The sequence below is a fragment of the Chiloscyllium plagiosum genome, chromosome 5, assembly GCF_004010195.1.
Source record: "Chiloscyllium plagiosum isolate BGI_BamShark_2017 chromosome 5, ASM401019v2, whole genome shotgun sequence".
NCBI lineage: Eukaryota > Metazoa > Chordata > Chondrichthyes > Orectolobiformes > Hemiscylliidae > Chiloscyllium > Chiloscyllium plagiosum.
The window spans coordinates 67617287-67645214 of record NC_057714.1 but is presented as its reverse complement, the minus strand read 5'-3'; the positions used below and the strand labels follow the sequence as shown (position 1 = coordinate 67645214).

Below are 27928 nucleotides of genomic sequence, written 5' to 3'. Positions count from 1 at the left end.
GTGGAGGGTTGTTTTTCAGACTGGAGGCCTGTGGCCAGTGGAGTGCCACAAGGATCGGTGCTGGGTCCTCTACTTTTTGTTATTTACATAAATAATTTGGATGTGAGCATAAAAAGTACAGTTAGTAAGTTATAAAAGAGACCTAAGGGGCAACTTTTTCACGCAGAGGGTGGTACGTGTATGGAATGAGCTGCCAGAGGATGTGGTGGAGGCTGGTACAATTGCAATATTTAAGAGGCATTTGGATGGGTTGCTGAAGCATTTCCATCAATGCTGTCTAATGTCTGTCAGGACAACATGAAAATCAATGAAGTTTTGAACAGAGCCAACCAGCCAAACACTGAATGCATTCTTTTATAACCCTTGTATCAGTCAGGACGTGGGTCGTCATGCAAGATTGTAAAGTGCAAACAGTAATGCTTTTTGTTGAATGGTGTGTGATGATACAATGTCTTTAAGAGGTGTATTTTTTTTTAATGAAGCGATGTTGAGACCGAGGTGCTGAGCAGTCTGTTCCAAGCAAATAAAGTAAACAGTTTCTGAGGCCTTGGGTTTTGTTTTTTATTTGCCTCATCATATAGCCAAGGTACCTCCTTTGCCAATGACTCACTAGCTCTACCTACCAACTTGGTTTGGGTCTGCAATGTGGTCACCAGCCATTTCATTTGTTTAGCCACTTTCTCAAATGAAATTGAAAACGCTCTTATATCCTTCTCATTGAATTTAGGCAACGTTTGAACATATTTAAACAGATCCACACCAGGCCTTTGGATACAGTGAGATTCCTCTCCATTACTGTCCTCATCACTGCTTCTACCTCCACTATCTTAAATCGACTCTGGGTTTTCAGTTCCAACCCCTGAAGTTCAAAACTTCTCTTTTTCTCCCTTTCTTCAGCTAGGGCTTTCCTTTCCTTTTCTTTTTGTAATGCCAGGCCTATTCTTTCTTTTTACCCCCTTGCCATTACCTCTAATTCAAACTGCTTCATTTGCAATTGAATTTTAGCAATCTCGAATGATTCTGATTGCATTCCAGGCAATTATAAATGTAGAGCTATAGCTGCAATTATTTCCTCTGTCCTCATAGACACCGGCAACTTCAAATTCAACTTGTTTGCCAATTTAAAAAGTTTTGCTTTTGCTCACTTTCTGTAAAACTCCCAAAGTGACTTCTCCCACCCCCAGGAAACTCTTAATGACTGAAAGAGCCATTATACAAGGCACATCCTGTTTAAACCGACTGAATGCAACACTTGAAATAAAGAAAAACACCAACACTCACCAGTTTGAGGCCTATAATCCTAAACCTGACCCAGAATTAGAGACTAGTTATACAGGATGGGCCCCCAGTGCATTATGGATCAGAACAAACACCCCACACAATAAATTAAGAAGATAGCCTTGACAAAGGCAAATTTAGTAAAATAGTTTGTCTCTCACTCAATTCTGCAGTCCAAGAGGGAAAAATAGTCAAGACAAAAACTGAGAGAACGAACTCCAGCTTCTAGTTGCAGCAAAGAGACAGAGGCATGTAGCAGCTTTTACAACCCCAACAGCTACTGAAAGCTAAATTAAAATCCTGGTTCTGTGGGAGCCTGACCCCTCTAATTCAGCTGCTTCTATTGCTCCAACATTTTAAAAAAAACCCAAGGCCTCACAAGCTATTTACTTTATCTGTTATGAGCAGACTGCTCGTTACCTCTGTCTCAACCGCTCTTAAAGCCATAGTGTCATCACAGCTGCACTTTGCAAATGATTCATCCTCCAGCTGAAAAGACAGCCTAATCTTGACCATGGAGCAGGAGTTTGATGGAAGAGACAGCTGGCACAGAGTCTGGGAAAGCAGTTTGCAAGTTCCACATGTGCATGAGGCTGCTGCAGGAGAGTGCAGATGACAAATGGAATCCATTTATACCAGAGCCCTTTCCAAAACAGGAGTTTCTGTTCCTCAACTGCTGTAGCCTGTAGATCGCAAATTGACCTTTTCAGTCACCAACAATCATCAGACCGTTACAACATAGGAGCAGAAGTAGATCATTTCAGCCCATCGCGTCTGCTTCAGCATTCAGTGAGATTATGGCTGATCTGATCATTCTCAATTACATTGCCTGTCTTTTCCCCATAACCTTTAATTAAAAAATCTCAACCTTGAATAGACTTAATGAGTCTCTGTCAACAGTGCAGCAAAGAATTCCACAGATTCACTACCCTCCAAGAAGACTACTTTGCTCATCTCTGTCTTAAATACGCGATCCCTTATTCTGAGACTATGCTCTCTGGTCCTAAATGCTCCACAAGGTGAAACAGCCTTTCTTTATCTCCACTGTCAAATCACCTAAGAATTTTGTATTTTTCAAAAAGGTTGCCTCTCGTTTTTCTATAATCCAATGAGTGCAGGCCTACCTCTCTTCATAGAAAACATTCCTATAAACCTGGTATCAATGTAGTGTACCTTCTGTGAACTATTTCCAATATATTTTCCTCCGTTAAGGAGCCCAAAACAGTTCACAGTATTCCAGCTGTGATCAGGCTAGTATCTTGTATGGTTTAGGAAAATCTCCCTACTGTTCTATGCCATTGCCATCGGAATAAAGGCCATCATTCCAATTGCCTTCCCTATTACCTACTGAACGTGGATACTAGCTTTTTGTGATTCATGGGCAGGGACTCCCAAATTCTTCTGTTCTGTGCCTTTGTACGGTCTTTCTCCATTTAAGTAATATTCAGCTCTTCATCCTGCCAAAGTGCCTAACCTCACATTTCTCTATAGTATATTTCATCTATAGTATATTCCACTCACTTAGTCTGTCTATATCCCTCTGCAGACTCTGCGTCATTATTGTTGTCGCTTACCTTCCCACCTATTTTTGTGCCATCTACACACTTGGCTATGGTACAATCACTTTCCTCAAACAAGTCATTTAATGTATATTATAAATAATTGTGGCCCCAGCACTGATCGCTATGGCACACCACTAGTTACAGGTTGCCATCCCTTAAATGTACCCCTTTTATCCCAACTCTCTGACTTCTACTTAGTGACCCATTCTTTATCATACTAATATATTGTCTCCAACAACATGGGCTAATCTTATTAAATCGCTTAATGGGTGGTACCTTATCAAACACCTGAAAATCCAAATATGTTACATAGACCACTTTCCCTTTATCTATCATGCTTGTTACATCCTCCAAAAAATTTAGTACATTTATGAGGCTTGATATCCTTTTCATGAAGCCTTGCTGATTCTGTTTGTTCATATTATGTGTTATTAAATGCCCTGCTACTACTGTACACATTTTATTAAGAGCACCTATGGGACCAGGAGTGTGTCAGTTGGTCAAATAATTGGATAATCAAGAAGTCCACATTATCAATGTAAAAACACACTAAGCAAAAGAACTATAACGCAGGATATACACAACATATGTTAAGTTTATTTTTCTTGAGATTCTTACACACTTGATGTAACTGCAATATGCCAACTTCTGTGAACAACAACCAAATTTTATTAAGCAAATGCAGTACAAACTTTGGAGAAACTTTTAACACTCTTTGCCATGCTTGTGACGAGATCTCGCTGAACAAAGGAACAGTTCTTCCTTTATACAAAAGCTTTACGTCACAGTCAGTAATGTCGACAAGACAGCCCGCCTGGCCACTCCCTCACAGTCACATGCCATTCAAGACACAATGCAGTGACCTGATCATCTCCAGAAACAATGTAATGTAAATCATCCCTTAATGGTCAAGTCTGTTGCAAATCTTTTTTTTGTAACTATAGGGTGCGGTCAGAATTTTAATTGCAGTGTTCTAATTGACTCTGAATAGGCAATGATGATGTAAGTGGCCTTAACAATTCAGTCATTTATAAACAACAATCAATGGTTCTAAAATCAAACCCACGAGGGACCTCATTCAGATTATTCAAAAATTATTTTCCTTTGACAAATTGATACTTGGCTGATGTGAAAGCTCTCAGGAAAGTATTTCAAATATTTGGAACAGCGAGAAAACAACAAAATGTTTCCTGTGCTCTAGCCATTGATGAGGCAGTTTCAGTTCAGATTTAAATCTCAAATACTTGTGGGAAACAAATGCAGAATATATTAAAATATATTCTCCAAATGAAACTTTCCAAAAACAAAACAGTTGGAATTACAGTGGTTACAGACCAGTAACTATATAACTTTGGTAGAGACCAACGTTCTTTGAATTTGCAACATGAAGGGGGCCAGTGAAGTCTTAGCAATAATTGACAGCTCAGCCTCTAATATTCTCTAAAACCTGAACAAAGCATCAAAATTAAAATGCACTCTTCTTCTTTGTAACACTCTGCATTAAAAAAAACAAAGATATATTATAATACAGTACTCACATATGACTAAAGCATGGCCACTGACACAATTGTTTTTTGAAACAGGTATTGTAGAATTTCAAACAAATTAAGGGTTCAAGGTCTTCAATCAATTTGTTTTAAGGTTACATGTTTGATCATTTTTAAAAAGGACCTAATGTATAATATTAATGTAAAAACAAATTCTGTCCTATTACATAGCCCACAAAACACAATGAATTGAGATCCTAATTCAAATAAGGCAAACAGTTACTTTGATATTTTCTGAACCAGTATTTTAACAAACTAAAATATTTAAATATCAAACACTTTCAGTGTAGCGTAATTTATATTGAAACTTCCATTTTCGACCCAAGTATTAGTACAACCTTACTTTCAGCGTTTCCCTTTTTTTTCACATCCTCTTGATGAAATGACACTTATAAAAAGAGAAAATCCTCACAGCGGACCACATGGTGCCACAGTCCAAGCCACTCCCCATAGTTTAATTTCAAGTCTTCTACTTTCTCAAAAGTGAGCCGTACCACCAGTACTTCACCAGAGGCTCACTGATGCTGTTACCTGGTATGGTGACAAAAGGTCTGAAAACAAACCTTCCAGCTCAGGGAGCAAACTTACATCCACTTTCCTAATCACTTGAACAAGAGTTTACCAGTAGTATTTGCATATAGATTTTTCCTTGAAATTTAATTGTTTTTTTTTTTGCTGCACCTACTAGTCAATCTTTAAACAGTCCTACCAGCTGAGAATGGAACCAATAGCCCATTGCTGGACTCATTGCATTGTCCTGTCCGAAGTTACAGTAAGCACTCTACTCGCTAGGTTCTTGTGTCATCTCATACGTAAAGATCTCTAATTCTAAGATGTTAGAAATAAAATTTTACATAGAAGATGAAATCTGTACATATTTCAATTTTTTGTTCCCAAGTACTAATAGTTAATAGAATTGTGTAAACTTACAGAAAATGGAAACAAAACAAAGCAATGTGTGAATATTTTCTAAACAGCTGCAATTTAAATTGATGAGAAGAATTGAAATTTAAAATGACCATAAAAACAGAATAAAATTAAATATTCCAGGTATTATTAGCATTGGTAACAAAACATCAAGTATACACACTTGGCCAACTGGAGTGATCCAGAGGCCTTTTGATGCATTCTGTGGACACCCATGTGTCTTTCATAGTTGCTTCTCTAGGTCTGGGGTGTCCTCCTCTAAACACTGCACTGTGACAATGTCTGGGATGCCTGTTGTTTTTGAGGCAGGTCATCGGTTTAATGCCGGCCGGCTCACAGAGGGCAGTACCTTTGATTATGGTCAATTGCTTGGGGAGGAGGATGGCTTTGAACAATTTTGGACATATAGTGAGTTCTGAATAGGTGTTCCTGAGGAGGTCAGAAATCCATATTGTGACCATAGCTGGTCATCAGTGTCATTATTTTGAAACATTTTCAGCAGACCAGACATGTCAGGCGGTACCACCATTTTATTCCCACTTGAAAGTTCAGCTTGGCGTTTCGACTCTGATTCCTGACTTTGGCCTTCCTTTCGCAATCTTTCCTGTTTTCCTTTACTCATGTCATAATCTTCCCCCTGACTCTTCAGCAGCTGACAAGACTTAGAGTTTCCCTCATTACCCCACACTCTAATCCATCTTTGACGTGCATTATTCTCCCAGCTAGTCTGTTTAGATTTGTTTGCAATTTCCTCTGCAGTCTTTCTTGATGTGGATATTAAGGTTTTCCATTTAGTCCTCGTATCTTGTTTCCAGATTGCTTCCTCTGCCTTTAACATTTATCTGTATCCCAAGTTCCTCCCAGTGGCCTAATTTCATTTCTCTTTTTTTTTATTTAAGCATTCTGACAGGCGTCTGAACCTTTCCTCATTTTGGGGGGTCATCCCGGCATAACTGATGCAAAGGGGTCCGGACCCTTGACTTATCCAACGTTTGTCCCTTTTTTTTTGTTTTAAGGTCTGAACTTCCTACTTATTTCTATGTACTAGTGTAGTGTGTGTAGTCTCCACACCCACTTCAGGGTCCTGACCTTCATGTAGGGGATTTCCCCTCTTAACAACCATTCTAATGCAGGGGGATAGAGACAGACACAGCATTTTAAAAAAAATCTTATGCTCTATGTACTGAGGCCTCGCACCGAGTCCAGTATTTGTAGTCTGCACACCCACTTCAGGGCCCTGACCTTTTGTGTAGGGGATTTCCCCTCTTAACAATCGGTCTAAGACAGGGGAATAGAGATAGACACAGTACAGTAGCTATCTTTTATACACTATGCTTTGGAGCCTCAAGTCTCACCACTAGAGGACTTTAACCTCCTTTTTCCCAGGGGAACTTTAACCTCAATTTCCCAGTAACTTATGATTCTGAAAGCGAACTCGGCATGCAAATGTGTAAGTTGCCCCTCAGAGTATCCATCACCACAGAGTCCTAGCAGACGGGAGGTTGACTGAGTGGTAGGTTAAGGAGAGAGATCAAGGTAAAGTTTACCTCGTGGGCCCACCCGTCTCACGCAACCGGCATTCAGAAGATGACTTATTCAGTCCACCTAGAATCCCACAGCTGCCACCAAATGTTAAGTTCATTTTTCTTGAGATTCTTACACACTTGATGCAACTGCAACATGCCAACTTCTGTGAACAACAACCAAATTCTATTAAGCAAACACAGTACTAACTTTGGAGAAACTCGTAACAATCTTTGCCATGCTTGTGGAGCATGTCGAGGGGTTTCTCTGAACAAAGGAACGATTCTTCCTTTATACAAAATCTTTACATCACAGTCAGTAATGCCGACAAGACAACCCCCAGCCACTCCCTCTCAGTCACACGCCACTCAAGACACAATGCAGTGACCTTCAGGTCATCTTCAGGAACAATGAAATGTAAATCATCCCTTAATGGCCAAATCTGATGCAAATCTTTTTTTTTGTAACTATAGGGTGCAGTCAGAATTTTAATTGCAATGCTCTAATTGTTTCTGAATAAGTGATGATGATGCAAATGGCTGTGAATGGCAAGGAATGGGAATGTAAATTCACTTACATTCTACCTGTAGAACAGAGCCATCCCACCCTGCCCCTAGGGCATTTAATTTCTTGCAGGTCAGCAGAGCAAATCAACTCTTTAATATCTCGCACAGCTATACTTTATTTACAGCATAAATCACTTTCTTTAAGAAATGCAGCTTTGCCTTAAATTAAACATTTGGGCAGATGGCCTTCTCACTCGCAACCTCAGCTAACTACTCGGACATTGTGGTGGACTGCAGTGTTCGAGGAGAAATCAATTTGAAATTGAATTAGCTATTGGTATTTGTGTGGCCTTTCATTTAGGAAACAAGTACATTGACATTGAGATAAATAAATGAAAAAGCCATAATAATTGGACAGAATAATGCAATAAACATTGTGGATATTTGAGTATATAATTTTTGCAAGCTATTGAGAGTGCCAGTTTATAAAGTGCCTGTTAAAACAAAGTTTGCTGTATATCCTTTAAAATGGACCCCACCGTTTACCAGTAACACGTTAACTGTCTTATGGTTGCCTTTTCTTTTTGTCCCCTTCACTTTTCACTCTTCACCTATCAAGAATCTGCTGTTATCATTCTGTGCCAAAGACTGGCCTCCACAACTTGTTTAGTCTAATCTGATTGTATAGACCTCTCTCTTTTTTAGAATAACATTATTACCATTGTTGATATGCATTGTCTTTTTCTTATTCATTCACAGGACATGGGCATCTCTGGCTAGGCCATTACTTATTGCTTAGTTAAGAGTGAAACACATTGCTATGGGTCTGGAGTCACATGTAGGCCAGACCAGATATGGACAGCAGTTTCGTCCCCTAAACGGTATTAGTGAACCAGATGGATTTTTCCAACAATCAGCGACAGTTTAATGATCATCATTAGAATCACAATTCCAGATTTGTTTTTAAACTGAGTTCAAATTCCACCTGGGATTTGAACTTGGGCCCCCAAGAACATAAAGTGGCTCTCTGGATTCAAAGTCTAGCAATTATTCCATTAAGTCATTGTCTGTCCATTGTTGGGTTGTGAGCAATGTATGCTGCTGATTTTTAAACTATGTTTATTAGCACAGCAGAGCTATAGGTTTGCTTGTACCCAGTTCACAAAGACTTGTGGAAATATTTACTGGCTTCCAAAACTAATTAGATTAGATTAGATTACCTAGATTAGATTAGATTAGATTACCTACAGTGTGGAAACAGGCCCTTCGGCCCAACAAGTCCACACCGACCCGCCGAAGCGCAACCCACCCATATCCCTACATTTACCCCTTTAACCTAACACTATGGGCAATTTAGCATGGCCAATTCACCTGACCCGCACATCTTTGGACTGTGGGAGGAAACCGGAGCACCCGGAGGAAACCCACGCAGACACGGGGAGAATGTGCAAACTCCACACAGTCAGTCGCCTGAGTCGGGAATTGAACCCGGGTCTCTGGCGCTGTGAGGCAGCAGTGCTAACCACTGTGCCACCGTGCCGCCCAATGTTTAGGTTTGACTGCATACATTGTGATAGCTGAGTCCTGGACAATTTTAATTGGAAATTGCTGTTCAAGGGACCTTGAAGTGAATTTCACACAACGAACATGAGATTTATTTCAAAGAGTAAAAAGTCAAGAGATGAAAGTGCAGTGTAACTTGATATTTCACTGCTGGCAGCCTTTCGCAGCAGCACAGATCACTGAGATCAGTATTGATAGCAATAAAAGCCAAGATTGCTGTAATACGCTGGCACAGTGGTTAGCACTGCCGCCTCACAGCGCCAGAGACCCGGGTTCAATTCCCGCCTTGGGCAACTGTCTGTGTGGAGTTTGCACATTCTCCCCGTGTCTGCGTGGGTTTCCTCCAGGTGCTCCGGTTTCCTCCCACAGTCGCCCGTAGTGTTAGGTGAAGGGGTAAATGTAGGGGAATGGGTCTGGGTGGGTTGCTCTTCAGAGGGTCGAAGGGCTTGTTTCCACACCGTAAGTAATCATCTAACAAAAATGATGAACATAAGGTACTGTCAGTGTAATTCAGAAGTCACGTGACACCAGGTTATAGACCAACAGGTTTATTTATAATCACAAGCTTTCAGAGTGCTGCTTCTTTGATGCTTCACCCAATGAAAGAGAAGCACTCTGAAAGCTTGTGATTTCAAATAAACCTGTGGGACTATAGCCTTGTGATGTGTGACTTCTACCTTTGTCCAGTCGGGCCCTTCACCAGCACCTCCACATCAGCGTACATCAGTGAGCTTCTGACCATATTAACTGCACTGTTACTACGAATATATATTTTTATCTCTGCAAAAACATCAGTGTCAGGTCATCTGCTGCTGAAACTCTCACTTCAGCCTTCATGATTCCTAAACTTCACTATTTTAATTCAGCCCTGACAGATTTATCCATATTGACCAGAAATCTGAGCTTAACCAAAGCTGCACATGTGGTGACTCTCACCAAGTCCTGTTCACTAATTGAAGACTTACAACGTCGTCCCCCAAGTCCCTCCTCCCTACCTTTTATCTTGGCCTTCTTGGCACACTCACCTCATTCCTGAAGAAGGGCTCATGCCCGAAATGTCGATTCTCCTGCTCCTTGGATGCTGCCTGACTTGCTGCGCTTTTCCAGCAACACATTTTCAGCTCCTGTTCAAACAACCCCACTTGCCCTTGTTTTTTAATTCTTGATCACCTCCCTACCTCCACTTATTTTTGTAATCCAGCCCGAAACCACCTTCAGATCAGAAACTGCAAGTGAAACTTGGCAGGTCTGACAGAATCTGTGGGAAGAAAGCAGAGTTAATGTTTTGAGTCCAGTGATTCTTGTCTAGAACTATTCTGCTGATGCCATTTCCTTGCTGTCATGATACACTCTCACTTGTTGTCTTGATATTTCCACACTGAACTACCATCTCTTTCTCCCCTCCCCTTAGAGTTTTTATCCTAAATGTTTATTATTGATCATTCTGTGAGTCTCCCAATTTTTTGGCCATCCTTTATCAAAGATGTTTTTCTTTCAAGTAATGACAACTGACTGCTTTCTATTATTATTACCAGGGTGTAAGAAATGGAATGTTTTGAGACAAATTGGTATCTGTTTGTGGTTCTTTTGCTTTTTAGAGAAACAATTATAAACTTGGGCAGCATGTGGCGCAGTGGTTGGCACTGCTGCCTCATAGCACCTGGAGCCTGAGTTTGATTCTGTACTTGGGCGACTGTCTGTGTTGAATTTGCATGTTCTCCTCATGTCTGCGTGCATTTCCTCTGGGTGCTCCGGTTTCCTCCCACAGTCCAAAGATGTGCTTTTATTGCTATCAATACTGACCTCAGTGATCCGTGCTGCTGCGAAAGGCTGCCAGCAGTGAAATCTTTGGATTGGCCTTGGTAAATGCAGGGTTATGGGGATAGGGTGGGTATGTGTGGGATGCTCTTCAGAGGGTAGTTGCAGACTCAACTGGCCAAATGGCCTCTTTCTGCACTGTAGGGAATCAATGATTATAATGAAGATTCCAGTTAGGAGCATGTGATTGAGCTAACCGTGGCTCTTTATGTTTGAGGTACAAGTATTTTATTAATCTTTCTCATCATTTAATATCTAAATATAACTTAAAATGACCCTAAACATCATTACTTATTTTTAGTGAATAAATAAAACCAATTATAGAATAGTATCACACAGAAAGAAGCCAAACATTGAGTCAACATTATCCTTTGAAAGAGCTTTGACCCCATTTTCCTGCATTTTTTTTCTTTCTTGTATTTAGCCAATTCCCTTTTGAAGACACATTAATAGGTGCTTAATAAAGATGTAATGTACGCCAAATCCTAACCCCTTCCTGAATAATTATTTTTTTCTCACGCGATTGTGGTTCTTTTGTCAATTACTTTTTAACTCTTTGAGATTTCTCAGCTATTGGAAACTGTTTCTCTTCAGTTACTCCATTTAAACATTTTATTTATGACCTATCCTCTAGTCCCTCTCTGACTATGGAGAATAAATTCAACTTCTTCAATTGAACAATATGATTTAATCCCTAACTCCTGGAACAGTTTTTCTGGGTGCTGTCCAAAGCCTACACACTGCTCTAAAGGATGCTAATGGGAATTGGTCATCATCTTCCAGGAGGAGTTTTTCTACCCCATGGTTCAATGTAAAAAAGAACATGGATGCAATGAGCGTTCAACACATTTATGCCTGAGATAGAGACTGTCCTATGAAGAGTCTGTACTATCTAGAATTTTGAAGAATGAGAGATGGTGTCATTGGAAACGCACAAACTACTTAAACAGATAGCCAGGGTACATGCAAGGAGAAAGTGAGGACTGCATATGCTGGAGATCAGAGTTGAGAGTGTGGTGCTGGAAAAGCACAGTGGGTCAGGCAGTATCGGAGGAGCAGGAGAATCAATGTTTCAGGCATAAACCCTGTGGTGCTGAGTTGGAGGCGTAGGATTGAGATAAGGTGGGGGAGAGGAAATTAGGAAACTGGTGAAATCCATATTGATCCTGTGTGGTTGCAGGGTCCCAAGGCAGAAGATGAGGCATTCTTCCTCCAGGCATCAGGTTGTTAGGGTTCGCAATGGAGGAGGCCCAGGACCTGCATGTCCCTGGTGGAGTGGCAGGGGAGTTAAAGTGTTCAGCCACAGGGCAGTGGGGTTGGTTGGTCCGGATGTCCCAGAGATGTTCTCTGAAATGATCTGCAAGTTGGCATCCTGCCTCCCTGGTGTTGAGGAGACCACATTGGGTGCAACAGATACAGCAGATGACATTGGACAGAAATTTACCTGTGCTTCCACCAATGTGGAAGGATCCTTTGGGACCTTGGATAGAGATGGGGAGGGGGCAGACCTCTGACCGACTTCAAAGGGCATGTACATGTTTGGGGAGTTTGGAGTGGGGGACACAGTTTGAAAACCAAGTGGAAGCCACAAAGGATGGTGCTGAGAATTCTTTTTTACTTGGACGGTTATGAATCTTTGGAATTCTGTACACCACGGAGTTGTGGAAGCTCAGTCACTGAATATGTTTAAAATAGACAGATTGCTAAATACCAGTAGCAGAAAGGGATATGGGGATAGTGTGGGGAGAGGAGTATTGGAAGTGGAAGATCAGTCGTAATCATATTGAATGATGAAGCAGGCTCAATGGGCTGAATGGCCTATTCCTGATTCTTATTATGCCACATTTAAAGGTTTCTATGAAACCATCCTCAATGTAAAAAAGGACTACTGAAAAGGAATGAAGAAAACCAGATTAAGAAATGAATTAGTTTAGCTTTAGAAGGGATGAGTTTAGAATGTTCATATTGGATTATTGACATCGCTACCTACACTGTCCCTATGGCATCCGATACATTGATTCCAACCCCCCTTACCACATGCCATTCCTGGAGCAACGTGCCAGTCACCAGATTTACCAAAGGTCCAGCATTCCTTGTGGCCAAACCATCTTTGAAAGGCTGCTGTACAACTGGGCAAATGTTGGCAGTCTGTTGTCCTTCATTGACATTTTAATGAAACAGCAGCCACAAAACCATGCTGCTCATGATGCATGTTTCCACCTCCACAAATGCCTCTGCTTTCTCCCCAGGTTTGTCTCCCCCACCCCCAGTGAACCACCGTTGTCCCTACAAGCATCCCTTGCACCATCCTTAACAGAGGGACCAGTAACATTATTCACATCAGACCTCTGACCGACTTCAATGGGCAACCCCTAGACATGACCGACCAGACCCAGAGTGCTGTGGGTGCAACTCCTTGGCTGACAATATGCAACTCCCCTGACTGCTGCTGCTGGTCTGTCATTAGAACATAGAACAGTCCAGCACAGTATAGGCTTTTTGCCCCATGATGTTCTGCCGAGCATTTATCTTAATTTAAGATCAACTTAACCTACACACCCCTCAATTTACTGCCATCTATGTGCTTGTCCAGAATTCGCTTAAATGTCCCTACTGTCTCTGATTCTACTACCACCGCTGGCAGTGCATTCCTCATACCCACCACTCTCTGTAAAGAACCTACCCCTGACATCTCCCCTACACCTTCCTCCAGTCACCTTAAAATTATGACCCCTCATGACAGCCATTTCTGCCCTGGGGAAAAGTCTACGGCTATCTATTCTACCTGTGCCTCTCATTACCTTGTACACCTCTATCAAGTCACCTCTCTTCCTTCTTCTCTATAATGTGAAAAGCCCGAGCTCACTCAACCTCTCTTCATAAGATAAGCCCTCCAATCCAGGCAGCATCCCGATAAATCTACTCTGCACCCTCTCTAAAGCATCTACATCCTTCCTATAATGAGGCAACCAGAACTAGACACAATATTCTAATTTTCGTCTAACCAGGGTTTTGTAGAGCTGCAGCAAAACCGTGCGGCTCTTCAACTCAATCCTCCTGTTAATGAAAGCCAAAACACCATACGCCGCCTTAACCCTATCCAATTGGATGGTAACTTTGAGGGGTCTATGTACGTGGACCCCAAGATCCCACTGTTCCTCCACACTGCCAAGAATCCTATCTTTAACTCTGTATTCAGCATTCAAAATCGACCTTCCAAAATGAATCACCTCACATTTATCGAGGTTGAACTCCATTTGCAACTTCCCAGGCCAGCTCTGCATCCTGTCGATGACTTGTTGTAGCCTGTAACAGCCCACGACACTGTCTACAACACCAGCGACCTTTGTGTCATTGGCAAACTTACTAACCTACCCTTCCTCCTCTTCATTTATGATTTATAAATGAAAACATTTATAAAAACTACAAAGAGCAGAGGCCCAAGAACAGATCCCTGCGGGACACCACTGGTCACCAACCTCCAGGTGGAATACTTTCCATCCACTATCATTCACTGTCTTCTTTTGACCAGCCAATTCTGTATCCAACCAGCCAGATCTCCCTGAATGAACCTACCATGGACAACCTTATCAAGTGCCTTACTGAAATCCATATACACCATATACACAATATCCACTGCTCGACCTCCATCAACTTTACTACCCACCAGAGAAACCGAGTGACTATTGTCCACCAGAAAAAACAACCATCTACTATCCACCAGGTAAAAGAATATATGCTTATCAGTGACTGCAGTTGATGTCCTGATGTGATCCTTGTGTGTAAGATTGCAATGAATCCAACTTCAAGGTGTCACCTGTGGTCCAACTGGCAGAAATTTTGTGCCTAATGCAAAGTGTGTTCAAATTCCAGTCCAGGACACGCAAGTACCAATCCAGTTTTAAATAAAAGTCAGAAAATTCAGCATTGACTTCAACAAAGACATACCCAGCTCAGTCAAATGTGTGCAGTTTACTTCGATACCATTTGCAGACTGGCGAGATATTGAGAAAGTTGTCCCACAGCACAAGCCCATCACATTGTCGCACTCAAAGAATCATACCATTCAGCCAAACTCCCAGACGTCTTTATCAGCGGTAAGGAATGTCCACATTAGGTCCTGTCCCATTTGCAGGTTGATCCACAGTACATGGAAACATGCTGCTATGAGGTCAGGAAGTCATAGCCATGACACAGCAATGACACAAGCCCTTAGAGTCACAACATGAGGTCAAAATATGAAAAGAGCTACCTTATAATTACTGAGACCGTAATATCTAAGCTGATGTATCAGTGCCCATTATTACACAACACTTGGAAGTTGCACAACTTGCAGACTGATTGGGGAACTTCAATGTCAATATCAGAACTACTGATCAAATATGCTAGATTTGGCCTGCATTATGTGGGTTGGAAATGAGCACGAGGGTGAAAAGCTAGTTGAGTTCTTTGTCAACTAGCCTGTTGATGCAGATACCTCAATCCATCTCAGTAACGTTGAGAGAGTACAGTCATTGCTAAGAGATATATCCTTTTGTCATAGCGCTGATATTTAGCATCATGTTGTGTTGCACTTTGTAGCATGCTGAATTGTGTAGGTTCAGAATAGATAGCATGAAAAGTGCCTGCTAAATGTAGATTCTTCTTAATTCATGCTATCTTCTGTGTACTTGGGAAAGATGCAGAATGCCTGCATATCAAAGGGTTAGGACTGTTCCAAAGTACCTGACCAAGTGTGCAATGTCATGTTCTGAATAATTGAAGCAATGTTTACACGATAATTAATGCTCCCCATAGTCAGTGTAAATTGGCACTGTTGTCATCCTGTGGCCTACTGATACAAGGATCATCTCCAATCCTCTGATGCTTGAGTAGAAATTATATTCATTATTTCTCATGTTTTTTTCAAACTTTCATTGTGAATTTCATTCACACTCAGGACCCATTGATACTTTACTGTTATGGACCAGACCAGACCAGACCCCCTGAAAACATTTCAACAAAGTAGCCTGGATCCTAACTTTGCCATTTGTTTTAAACAGGTGTGATGCAGCTGGCTCAACCGCTTAGTTTTAAATAAAACAGCATTTATTTGCAAGATTACCAAATGAAACACCAACAGAAGTGAATAGAATACAGAATAACATAACCTATCCTGAGTCCGTATGGGTAGGAGTCAGTAACAGGAAAGGAGCAGTCACTTTATTGGGTGTTTTCTATGGACCCCCCAATAGTAGCAGAGAGATGGAAGAACAGATTGGACAGTAGATCTTGGAAATGTGCAGATGTAACAGAGTTGTTGTTTTCGGTGACTTTAACTTCCCCAATATTGAATGGAACCTCCTTGGTGCAGATGGTCTGGATGGAGCTGATTTTGTCAGGCGTGTCCAGGAAGGATTCCTGATTCAATATGTAGATAGGCCGACTAGGGGAGGGGCCATATTGGATTTGGTGCTAGGCAACAAGCCAGGCCAGGTATCAGATCTCTTGGTGGGAGAACATTTCGTTGACAGTGACCACCACTGCCTCACCTTTACCATAGCCATGATAGGTGCAGGCAGATTGGGAAGGTATTTAATTGGGGGAGGGGAAATTATACTGCTATTAGACAGGAGTTGTTGAGTATAAATTGGGATTGTTCTATAAATTGTTCTATAGGAAATGCACAACAGAAATGTGGAGGCTGTTTAAGGCGCACTTGTTGCGACTGTTGGATAACTTTGTCCCACTAACTTGTACCACTAAGGAGTGGTAAGGTGAAGGAGCCTTGGATGATAAGAAAAGAGGAGTTTCTCATCAAAGAACAAGGAAGCTTACTTAAAGTTGTGGAAGCAAGGACCTGTCACAGCTTTAGAGGATTACAGGTAGCTGGGAAAGAACTCAAAAATGGACTGAGGAGAGTTGGGGGGGGGGGCATGAAAAAGCCTTGGTGGGAAGAATTAGGGAAAACTCAAAGGCGTTTTACACTTATGTGAGGAATAAAAGAATGCTCAGAGAGAAGGTAGGGCCGATCAGGGATAATGGGGGGAGCTTGTGCCTGAAGTCTGAAGAGAAAGGAGAGGCCCTTTCGGTATTCACTAGAGACAGGGACCTTGTTGATAGTGAGAACACTGTGGACCAGATTAACAGGTGTGTACAGATTGACATTAAGGAAGTGGATGTGCTTGAAATTCTGGGAAGCTTCAAGATAGATAAGTCCCCAGGGCCAGACCAGATATATCCAAGGTTACTACGGGAAGTGAGGAATGAGATTGCTGTGCCTCTGGTGATGATCTTTGCATCTTCAGTCTCCACGGGAGTAGTATCGAATGATTGGAGGGATGTGAATGTTGTTCCTCTGTTCAAAAAGGGAATAGAGAAATCCCTGGGAATTACAGACCAGTCAGTCTTACATCTGTGGTAAGCAAGGTACTGGAAAGGTTTCTGAGAGATAGGATTTATGACTATTTGGAAAAACATAGTTTGATTAAAGATAGATAGCATGGCTTTGTGAGGGGCAGGACCGGCCTCATAAGCGTTATTGAGTACTTTTGAGGATGTGATGAGACAAGTCAGGACTAATGGTTGCCAACTTTCTGGACTGCTGTTGGACAAACCCCCTGAATCTGAGCTCCCACATTGCTGACTGATCATGTTTGAGCTCCTGGACTGTGTGCGCGCTGCACTGGGATCCCTCTGACCAATAGCTTTTCCAGTGACTGAACTGAGGACTATCTCCCACCCTGTTTGTGATTTGGCACATGTGCTTGAACAGATGTTTATAGTGTGTTTGTTACATAGGCAGCTGGCACATGCAGGTGATGAACTGATGTCTGTGTGTATTCAACAGTCATGGCATGAGCATGACAAGGCAAGGTATGGATGCTTTGAGCATGCAGCTAGTATTAAGTGCCCGAGTGCTAAGAGAGGAAAGTGATTTGCTCTAAGATGCAGCCTCGTCTAGTCTGTGAACTGGGTGCCAGTTGTTCCTTGCAAAGTCTTCCTTGCTCTGGTTTCTCAATGTTAGTTGCAGGTTCACACTGCAGTGTAGGTCTGTAGTTCCTGAGCAGCCTGTGCAGGTATCAGCAAGGTGCTATGATGGTTGTGAGGAATTGGAAAATATCAGATAACAATGTCTGTGGATGTGGCTGGTATCTATGGGTCATACACTTAGATGCTGTTTGGTACTGAGCATCATGGAGACTCCTAACAGGCCATGGTGAGCTGAAGTCTATAAGTACCTGCTCTGATTCCCATGAAGCTTGATTGGCATGCTTGATAAGACAGGAAACTGAACATTAATGAGAAGACTTGTGGAATTAATTGAGCATTAAACAAGCCAGAGCCCCCCGTTAATCAACAGCTAAGTGGCCCCAGTGAGATGCCGATCTCCCTGCTTGGCAAATACATAAAAGATGCGGTGAAATGCTCCTGATGTTAAGTTAGGTCTTGTTGGATCTTTTATCGAATTCTGCCACAAAGCTCACCATGCTCTCGTTACCCAGACCCTGATAAGATTTGAAAAATTGTAATCTAAACACTAAAAATTATTGAGGTCCACAATATTTCAATGCCATTCATTTGTTACCAAAAGGGCTAAGATGTTCAATTCAATGCATATTTTTCCTTTTTCAGATTGTGGTGTTCATAGCATTCCTGTGTATAAGGTTGTCAGAATGGACGGACATCTCGACTTTCCGCTACTTTGAAGTTGTGACCATCTGGTTTCTTATTATGGCTTTAGTCTTTTATACCATTTACCTCACAAGACTTCATTTGAAAATCACTTGCATTCACTGGCCACTAACAGTAAGTGGTTAAGTTTACGTAACTCCAGAACCCAATTAATACTAATTGTTTTTGCATAGAATGCATTTTCATTCCTATTAAGTTTCATGATGTCCTTGAGGAATATGTGTCAGTGTATTTGGGAATCCCAGCTTGAAATTGAGTCTGAGAAGCTGATTATAAAATCTGGTGTATAAATTGCAGTGTTTTTTTCAATAAATTGAACTTATGTTTTAATATTGAAATCCTGTTTTTGTGCTTGGAGGAAGGTGTAACATAAACGCAAAGACATGTCGTAAGGTCCTTTCTGAGCCAGTACTTCCAATATTTTAATGTAGCCATGTGACAAAGCAAGGTTGCAGAAAATGAATGAGACAAATATAAGAAAAAAGTCATTTTAGCGATGTTTGTCGAAGGATAATGTTAGCCAGGATATTTGATGAAGTCCTTGCTCTTTTCTGTTTAATACAGCCATAGATTTTATCCAGCCACTTGTGAGGCTATTTGTCACCAAGGTCTAATATCCCCTTAATAAGACTTCAGTTTCTTTATTAGTGTTCTTTTGGGATCATGATGTAACATAATAGATTTTGAGTTAGTCATTCATGAAATGCTGGTGTTGCTACCAAGGTCAGAATTTATTGCCCATCCCTCATGGCCCTTGGGAGCATGCTGGTGAGCTGTCTTTTTAAACCACAGACCACTTGATGTAGATACTCCCACAGTGGTTTGGGTAAGGAGTTTCAGGATTTTTGACTCAGTGAGGATGAAGGACAGTGCTATAGTCAAGGTGGTGCCTGATTTGGATGTAGTGCTGTACCCATGTGCCTGTGGTACATTTCGTCTAGATGGTAGAGTTTCAGCTTTGAAAGTGACTGTCAAAGAAACTTTCAAGGCTTTTGAAGTGCCTGTTGTATTTGTAGCCATGGTGTGTCAGTGTTGGAGGGAGTGAATGTTCAATATGGTGTCAGTCAAGTGGGCATTGTTCTGGATTGGGGCAAAATAGGGTTTTTGGAATGACCCATATCCAGGCAAGCAAAACATATTCCATTATATTCCTGATTTGTGTCCTGTAGATGTTGGACAGACTTCATAGAGTCAGGATGTGTATTACCTCTTGCAGATTTCCCATCCTCTTACTTTTGCTGATTTTGGGATTTGAACTCATGACACTGGGTCATTAGATGAGGCTAAAAGAGAAAATGCTGGAAAATCTCAGCAGGTCTGGCAGCATCTGTAAGGAGAGAAAAGAGCTGACGTTTCGAATCTATCTGACCCATGATGTAATCTTGTATGTATGTACTGTATTGATGTGTTTGGACCATTTCCTACTCCAGAATTGCCCAAGTACCTAGTGACTGAAATTGAATTGTAACATGCAACTGTTAAAGAATTTTAACCTACTCCTTCATTAAGTTAATGTTTTTATGCAGAATCAGCAGTACAACTTCATCATTTTATGTCAAGTGTGGTATTGATAATGTTACACTTCTAACACAGGAATTTCTTCACTATATTGTTGCTACAATTCTGCTGTTAATTGCTGCAATTGTTGGAGCAACTAAGACTGCTGGCTATGCTGGATTGGCAGCTGGGGTGGTAAGGAATAATTTTTGCTTTAAAACTCCTTGCAGATCAGATTTTGGAACATGATGCAAGTTTGATTTTAGTTAGAAAGTAAAGTAGAATCCTTCTTTACAAACCCGCATACTGGCTCATAATAATCAGCAACTTGAAAGGGAAAATCCTTGATCTTGTATTAATGCAAGCAGACGTTAGGTATGAGCCACTTGGCAAATGTCCTGGTTGATGGTTTATGATTGGGTCCATCAAATACATTGAGGGATGGAGTGTTGTTTTACACTTTGCAAGGACATTTTATGTACCCATTCATCACTACAAGGATAGTTGCCAGACTGAAGTCCAACATTTTACATAAATATCATGCAAATTTCAACTTAATTTAGTTTCAAAATTGAATTTTTACTGTTTCTGTATTTACTATGTCCTACTAACAATGGTATCCCCCACTGCCCTCCAGTTTTGGATTTTGGCTGAGACATGATTCTGCTCACAGTACCAGGCACTCTGGCTACTTGGCAGAGGGAGCCATTGTTCTTGTGTATACTTCGATACTGTGTTTTGACAGAAGCTTGATATTGTCAATTAAGATTGCATTATGGAAGTGTTATTGGACAGTAACTAGGAAAAAATACTAGTCAGTTTTGTTCTTCTCTCTCCAAACTTAAGACACTGAGACTGGTTATTCAATCTTTATCCTTTTCCTGTTTGAATTCAGAAAATTTAGCACAGGTTAACTCTGAGTAAAGAGGATGCATGATTTAAGAATAATTGCCTTTTTTTGGTTTCTACAGAAAATCCCCTAACCCCACTTCTATTTTACAGTTCTTCGGCTTTGCTTCGGCAGTTCTGTATGGTATTGGTACATGGCTATCCTACAAGACATGGTGTGTCCCTCAACCAGCAAGTAAGGAACTCATTATTGTCAGAAAATGCTAAGCTACTTTTCCTCTCCTGACCTCTAGAGCACTTGTATTAACTCCCCCACCAATCCTGAAGTTGCTGACATTACCTTATCATGAAGTACATCATTCAAATAATTACATATCTATGAACCTGAACAGGCAAGTGTTAACAGGTTGCTGTAACATGAACTGAAAATGTGTTGCTGGAAAAGCGCAGCAGGTCAGGCAGCATCCAAGGAGCAGGAGAATCCTGAAGAAGGGCTCATGACCGAAACCTCGATTCTCCTGCGCCTTGGATGCTGCCTGACCTGCTGCGCTTTTCCAGCAACACATTTTCAGTTCTGATCTCCAGCATCTGCAATCCTCACTTTCTCCTGCTGTAACATGAAGGCTATCAGAGTTATGCCAAATTCTATCATCATCTGACAATCACACAAGGCCTCTTCCCAGTAGATATTGAATGACATTGCATAAGTATAACCTTCGTTGGACTTGTGACAGACTTAAGCCAGTGATACTGACACTAATGGAGTTTGAGATCTGTGTGTGCATATAGCTCGATACTGCAGTGAAGGCTGTTGGAAAAATTGTTTTAAGTTGCCTTGATAAAGAGCTCAAAATTGATTTTAGAAGCAGTCATTGAGTTAGTTAGATGAACGTGTTTGGATGACTGATTTTAGAATCTTTGCTGGGTGTATGCACACAGTAATGTAGGATCTCATAAAAATTAAGGTGTAATTGTTTGCTTCAAAATGGTTTCTAATTTGATCAAAGCTGAATTTTAAAATCATTATTTATATAAGAATTGGATAAATTGTTGTGCCTTTTAAAGTGAAGGATACTGGTGTTGAAGAATGGAATACTTTTCCACTGATCATCCAATGTAGGAAAATCTCATTTCAGGCAATTGCAGATTAGATACAAAACCCTTCGTCAAAACTAGATTGGTAACTCATGCTCAACCAGAAGTTAAGATGTTCAGAAGGAGGAGCAGAAGGAGACTATTTCTACACCCCCCCCCCCCCGCCCGCCCCCGAGGCCATTTTATACTCCATGTAATAATGGTGAAACAGTTTCAATTCCACATTATCCTCTTTTCTGTTCATTCCATAAGTATCCAAAAAAATCTGTCTTGAACATATACCATGACTAAGTTTTCATGGCTCATTTCATTTAAATGGCTGTCCCCATTATTCTAAGAATGTGAACTCCCAATTCTTGCCTCCCAGAAAGGAGAAATGTCCTACCAAGAATTTCAGAAATCTCTGAAATTATCTCTGACCTGAATTCCATGGAATGTAGGCCCAAACTCATCCCAAAAATCCATCTCGTGAACTTTCATTACATTCGTTTGACATTTCCATAGAAAAATTAATTCACAGAAAGAGCCAGACCTTTCATGATTTTGAATGTCTCTTTCAAGTATCTTCTTGATATCCTCTGAGAAGGAGAACAGTTGCAGCTTCCCCAATTAGTCTATGTAATTGAAATCCTATAACTCTGGAATGACTCCTGCAGATACTTTCTGCAACATTAGTGATGGCTTCATGTTCCCCAAGACCAGTATATGATTAGATTAGATTAGATTGGAAACAGGCACTTCAGCCCAACAAGTCCACACCGACCCTCCGAAGAGCAACCCATCCAGACCCAGTCCCCTACATTCCGAAGAGCAACCCATCCAGACCCAGTCCCCTACATCTAACACTACGGGCAATTTAGCATGACCAATTCACCTAATCTGCACAATTTTGGACTGTGGGAGGAAACTGGAGCTCCCGGAGGAAACCCACGCAGACACGGGGAGAATGTGCAAGCTCCACACAGACAGTTGCCTGAGGCGGAAATTGAACCCAAGTCTCAGGCACTGTGAGGCAGCAGTGCTAACCACTGTGCCACCGTGCCGCCCCCTCCTGTCTTATATACAGTAGTCCCCGCCCGTATCCACGGGGGATACATTCCAAGATCTACCGCAGAAGCCTGATACCGCAGGTAGTCGTGAACCCATTCATTTAAATGAGAATTTACCTTACCAGCAACCCCCTGGTCCCTGATTCTGGAATGTTCCCTGTAATATGCTTGGGCTGCGAGAAACTGAAACCATGGAAACTGGACCCGCGGATACGACAGTTGGCCTGTATATTCCTCTTACGAATAATTCACATTTTAGGTGTTCTTAATGAAGGCACATTTTAAAGCTCTCATGGTTGTAGGGACTTTATTGTCTGAATACTTTTAAAATTAATTCCTTTTTTTCCTTTTCTTAACAGCTGTTTCTGTATAACTGATCAATGCCGGAAATGGAGAAAACAAAGCTCGTTCATTTTGAATTCAAATAATACTGTTTGACTTTTAAAGTCTGAAGATTCACTTTGTAATAAGGATTTGATGTTTCATATGGTATAATTTTTATTAAGAATTTAACTATTTTTATACATTTTAAAGACTACCTTTTAAACAATTGTGCCAAAAAGGTTGACAAATGGATTGAAATCTTTGGAGAAAAGCTTAGATGGGACATTTCATTGTATTATAGCTTTACTACCCAGTATTCACATCATGACTTTAGCATGTTCTTTAAAACATGTGGAATTCAATCAACCTTTACAGCCACATAGTATTTATAATTTTAAATAAGTATGTTGAAATCCTAGTTTGGGAATACCATTTTACTCCTCATAGTTTTACCATACTAACCAGTGTTTGCAATTTTGTTCTGCCTAAGTGACCCTGAAATGTATTTCATGTGTGTTTCTGTTTTGTGCATTATATATTAGTTGAAAGCACCAGTATGAAGTGCCTTTACATATTTAACTGGTGCATATTGTTTGTATGTAATATATATATATATATACAAGTTTATTTTTTCTGGTCATCCCCATCTCACATTTGTTCACTTCATGCAACAAAACAAGGGATGCTAAAGTGTTTGCAAGCCTCATGCAAATAATGACCCTTGAACAATATATATGATGGTTATTACTGCTCGCTGACTTTCACCAGACTGATGTGGATTTTTGTAATGGATATTTTATATCCTTGTAACTTGGATTTGTTGAAAATATTTATAATTATGGATTGTGACCAAATCTAAAAATCTCAACCAAAGATACAAAAATTAAAAAGGATCTCTTCTGTTGTGCTTGGAAAAGTAGTTATTTTTTTAAAAGTTGATTGAAAACAATAAAGACGTATTTCAAGATACAATTTATTTTGTCTGTCCACTAACTGAAGCAATTGCAAGAAGCATGCAATGATAGTGCGCAAGGTGGATTTTTTGCTCATTGTGCTTGTACCTGCATATTAGAAAGAGCTATCTGATCAGCCCCACTCCCTTGTTCTTTCCCCAAGGCACTGCAGTTGTATTTATCTTTTCAAGTATGTTTACAAATCTCTTTTGAATGTGACTACTGAATCTCCTATCATCTACATTTTCGGCAATCGGGACAAGCATTCCAGATCACAGCAATGTGCCATGTACAAAAAAGTTCCCTAAATTTGTCTCTGTTTTTTTGTTTGCCAATCGCAAACTTGTGGTTTCTTTGGTTACTGACTCTTCTGTCATTAGAAACGGTTTGTGCTTACTTTTATCAAGGAGAAAGTGAGGACTGCAGATGCTGGAGATCAGAGCTGAAAATGTGTTGCTGGAAAAGCGCAGCAGGTCAGGCAGCATCCAAGGAACAGGAGAATCGATGTTTCGGGCATAAACCCTTCTTCAGGCTGAAGAAGGGCTTATGCCCGAAACGTCGATTCTCCTGTTCCTTGGATGCTGCCTGACCTGCTGCGCTTTTCCAGCAACACATTTTCAGCTCTTACTTTTATCAAAACCAGTTATGATTTTTAAAACTTTTATCTCAACTTCCTCCACTCTGAGAACAGCCGCAGCTTTGCAACATCACTGAAGTCGACTACTTTTGGTACAATTTCAATACGTCTGTGTAACTCCTCCAGTTCTGCTCCTCCTGCAAGGTCTTTGGCAGTTTTTTAAAGTCAGATACCAAGAATAGAACACTGTGCTTCAGCTGAGGTGTAATTGGTCTTTTCAACAGTCATTGAAAGCTGTCCACTGACTGTGTCAAAGAGTTATGTTATGCACCCACTTCAAATTTGTGCTGTTTAGTTCATATTGCCTCTTTTCAATTGAAATTGGATTTTTAGTATCCTGTGTTAAATTTCATTTACCCATATCATCAGTTTGTCTACTTCCTTTTGAAGGTTGTTGTTATCCTTCTCGCTATTTACTATGTTTCAGTTCTGTGCCATCTATAAACTGATTTGGAGATGCTGGTGTTGGACTGGGGTGAATTTCAGTTACATCACGCTGTAAAGTTTTGCTATAAATTCTGTGCCTTACAATTGTGCCCTCCACGATCACCTGATGAAGGAGCGTCGCTCCGAAAGCTAGTGTGCTTCTAATTAAACCTGTTGGACTATAACCTGGTGTTGTGTGATTTTTAAATCTATAAACTGAAGTTTTACCCAGTAAAGTAAGTCCTTAGTTTAACATTATGATTGCACTCCTGAAAAATGTAACTTTAGTGAAAAATTTAGTTTTAATGGGAAAATGTAATTTATTTAATATAAAATCTGGATTCTGCTCCATAGATTCTATAGGAATTTATCAGGGAAAAAAAATACAGGACCATATAAGATAAAAAGGAAAAGTTTATAAATTTGCCTGAAAAAAGATTGAATCTGAGGATTAGGATGTTGTTAGAATACAATACAGGCGGACAAAGAAATTGGTAAGGAAAGGGGGAATAAGATATGAATGCAATCTAGGAAAAACAAAACAGACTGCAAAAGCTTCTACAGGTATATAAAAAAAATTTGACTAAACAAATGTGGGTCCATTACAAGCAGAGTGAGAGGAATTTATAGGGAATAGTGAAATGGCAGAGAAGCTAAATGATTATCAAAACTGAAAGAACTGAGGATGGTGGAAATCAGAAAAAAGAGAAATTACTGGAAAAACTCAGCAGGTCTGGCAGCATCTGTGGAGTGAAATCATAATTAATATTTAAGGTCCAGTAACCCTTCCTCAGAATTAATGATAGCTAGGAAAAAGGTTGGTTTTAATGCAAAAGCTAGGGTGGGGAAGGCGATGAGGAGTAATTGATGGGTGGAGATAGAGCACAAAGTGAAAGAAGAACAAGCAAAGGAGTGGGTAACGATCAGTTTAGGAGAATGAATAGCCATGACAATGGGTTATGTGTAATAGCAGACTGTGTGATAACATGGACCATTCCCTCTGGACCACCATGGTCCAATCCTCTTTCCAAGCCCCATGGCACTTTTCCTTCCAACTACAGAAGGGGTAACATCTGTCCATTTACTTCCTCCCTCTTCAGTATCCAAAGGTCCAAACACACCTTCCAGGTGAAGGAACACTTTACCTGTACTTCACCCAATCTAGTCTACTGCATTCGCTGCTCACAATGTATTCTGCTCGACATTGGGGAAATGAAGCATTGACTGGTGACCGCTTCACAGAATATTTGCATTCTGTCTGCGGAAAAACCCCTGAGCTTCCAGTTCCCTGTCACTCCAACACATCACCATGTTTCGCTGGCTGATATCTCTGTCTCAGGCCTGCTGTAGTCCTCCAGTGAAGCTCAGCACAAGTTGAAGAATAGCACCTCATTTCCTGCTTGGGAACCCTACAATCTTCTGGGCTCAATATTGTGTTTAACAATTTTACAGCTTGAGGCACTTCCTCCAATGTGCTTATCCCAACCCCCACAAACCAGGCCTTATTATCACATGGTCTGCTATACACACAATCCATTGTTAGCCATTCATAGACCCCATGAATAGCTATTCATTATCCTAGACTGATTGTTATTCACTTCTTTGTCCAATTGTTCTTCTGTCTCCATAGGCTCTATCCCCACTTATTGTTTCCTCTTTACCCCCTCCCCACCCTATCTTCTGCATAAAAAACATTTTCTGAGATATCACCAGTTTCTGAGGAAAAGTCACTGGACTTGAAACGTTAACTCTGATTTCACTTCACAGGTGCTACCAGATCTGCTGAGCTTTTCCAGCATTTTCTGTTTTTGTAATTAAAGGTTCAGAAAAGATTGACAAGGATGTTGGCAGGGTTGGAGAGTTTGAGCTATAGGGAGAGGGTGAACAGGCTGGGGCTGTTTTCCCTAGAGTGTAGGAGCCTAAGGGATGACCTTATAGAGGTTTATAAAATCATGAGGGGCATGATTAGGATAAATAGACAAGGTCTTTTCCGTAGGGTGGGGAGTCCAGAACTAGAGGGCATAGGTTCAGGGTGAGACAGAAAAGATTTAAAAGGGGTGTAAGGGGCAACATTTTTCATGCAGGGGATAGTGCGCGTATGTAATTAGCTACCAGAGGAAGTGGTGGAGGCTAGTACAATTGCAGCATTTAAAAGGCATCTGAATGGGTATATGAATAGGAAGAGTTTAGAGGGATATGGGCCAAGCACAGCAATATGGGACTAGATTAATTTCGGATATCTGGACGGCATGGACAAATTTGACTGAAGGATCTGTTTCCGAGCTGTAGATATTTATATCATCGATAGTCACAGGTAAGGTGTTGGAAGACTGGAGGTTGGACAACATGGTGCCAGTGTTTAAGAAAAGTGGTAAGGACAAGCCAGGGAACTATAGACCAGTGACCCTGATGTTGGTGGTGGGCAAGTTGTTGGAGGGAATCCTGAGGGACAGGATCTTACATGTATTTGGAAAGGGAAGGACTAATTAGGGATAGTCAACATAGCTTTGTGCGTGGGAAATCATGTCTCTTAAACTTGATTGAGTTTTTTGAAGAAGTAACAAAGAGGATTGGTGAGGGCAGAGAGGTAGATGTGATCTATATGGACTTCAGTAAGGCATTTGACAAGTTTCCCTATGGGAGACTGGCTAGCAAGGTTAGATCTCATGGAATACAGGGAGAACTCGCCATTTGGATAC

General features: G+C 40.9%; 1 protein-coding gene across 2 annotated transcripts in view; it reads left to right on the top strand.

Moving 5' to 3' along the window:
* The window catches only part of LOC122549959 (CKLF-like MARVEL transmembrane domain-containing protein 8), a 112689-nt gene extending 88507 nt beyond the window's left edge, over positions 1 to 24182 (top strand). For both annotated transcript variants that reach the window (XM_043690245.1, XM_043690244.1), the window contains 4 exons: positions 18340 to 18513; positions 19993 to 20091; positions 20899 to 20980; positions 23249 to 24182. In XM_043690245.1, the coding sequence (XP_043546180.1) occupies positions 18340 to 18513; positions 19993 to 20091; positions 20899 to 20980; positions 23249 to 23262 (369 nt within the window). In that variant the 3' untranslated portion in view covers positions 23263 to 24182. The remainder of the gene's footprint in view (positions 1 to 18339; positions 18514 to 19992; positions 20092 to 20898; positions 20981 to 23248) is intronic.
* The last annotated feature ends 3746 nt before the right edge of the window (positions 24183 to 27928 follow it).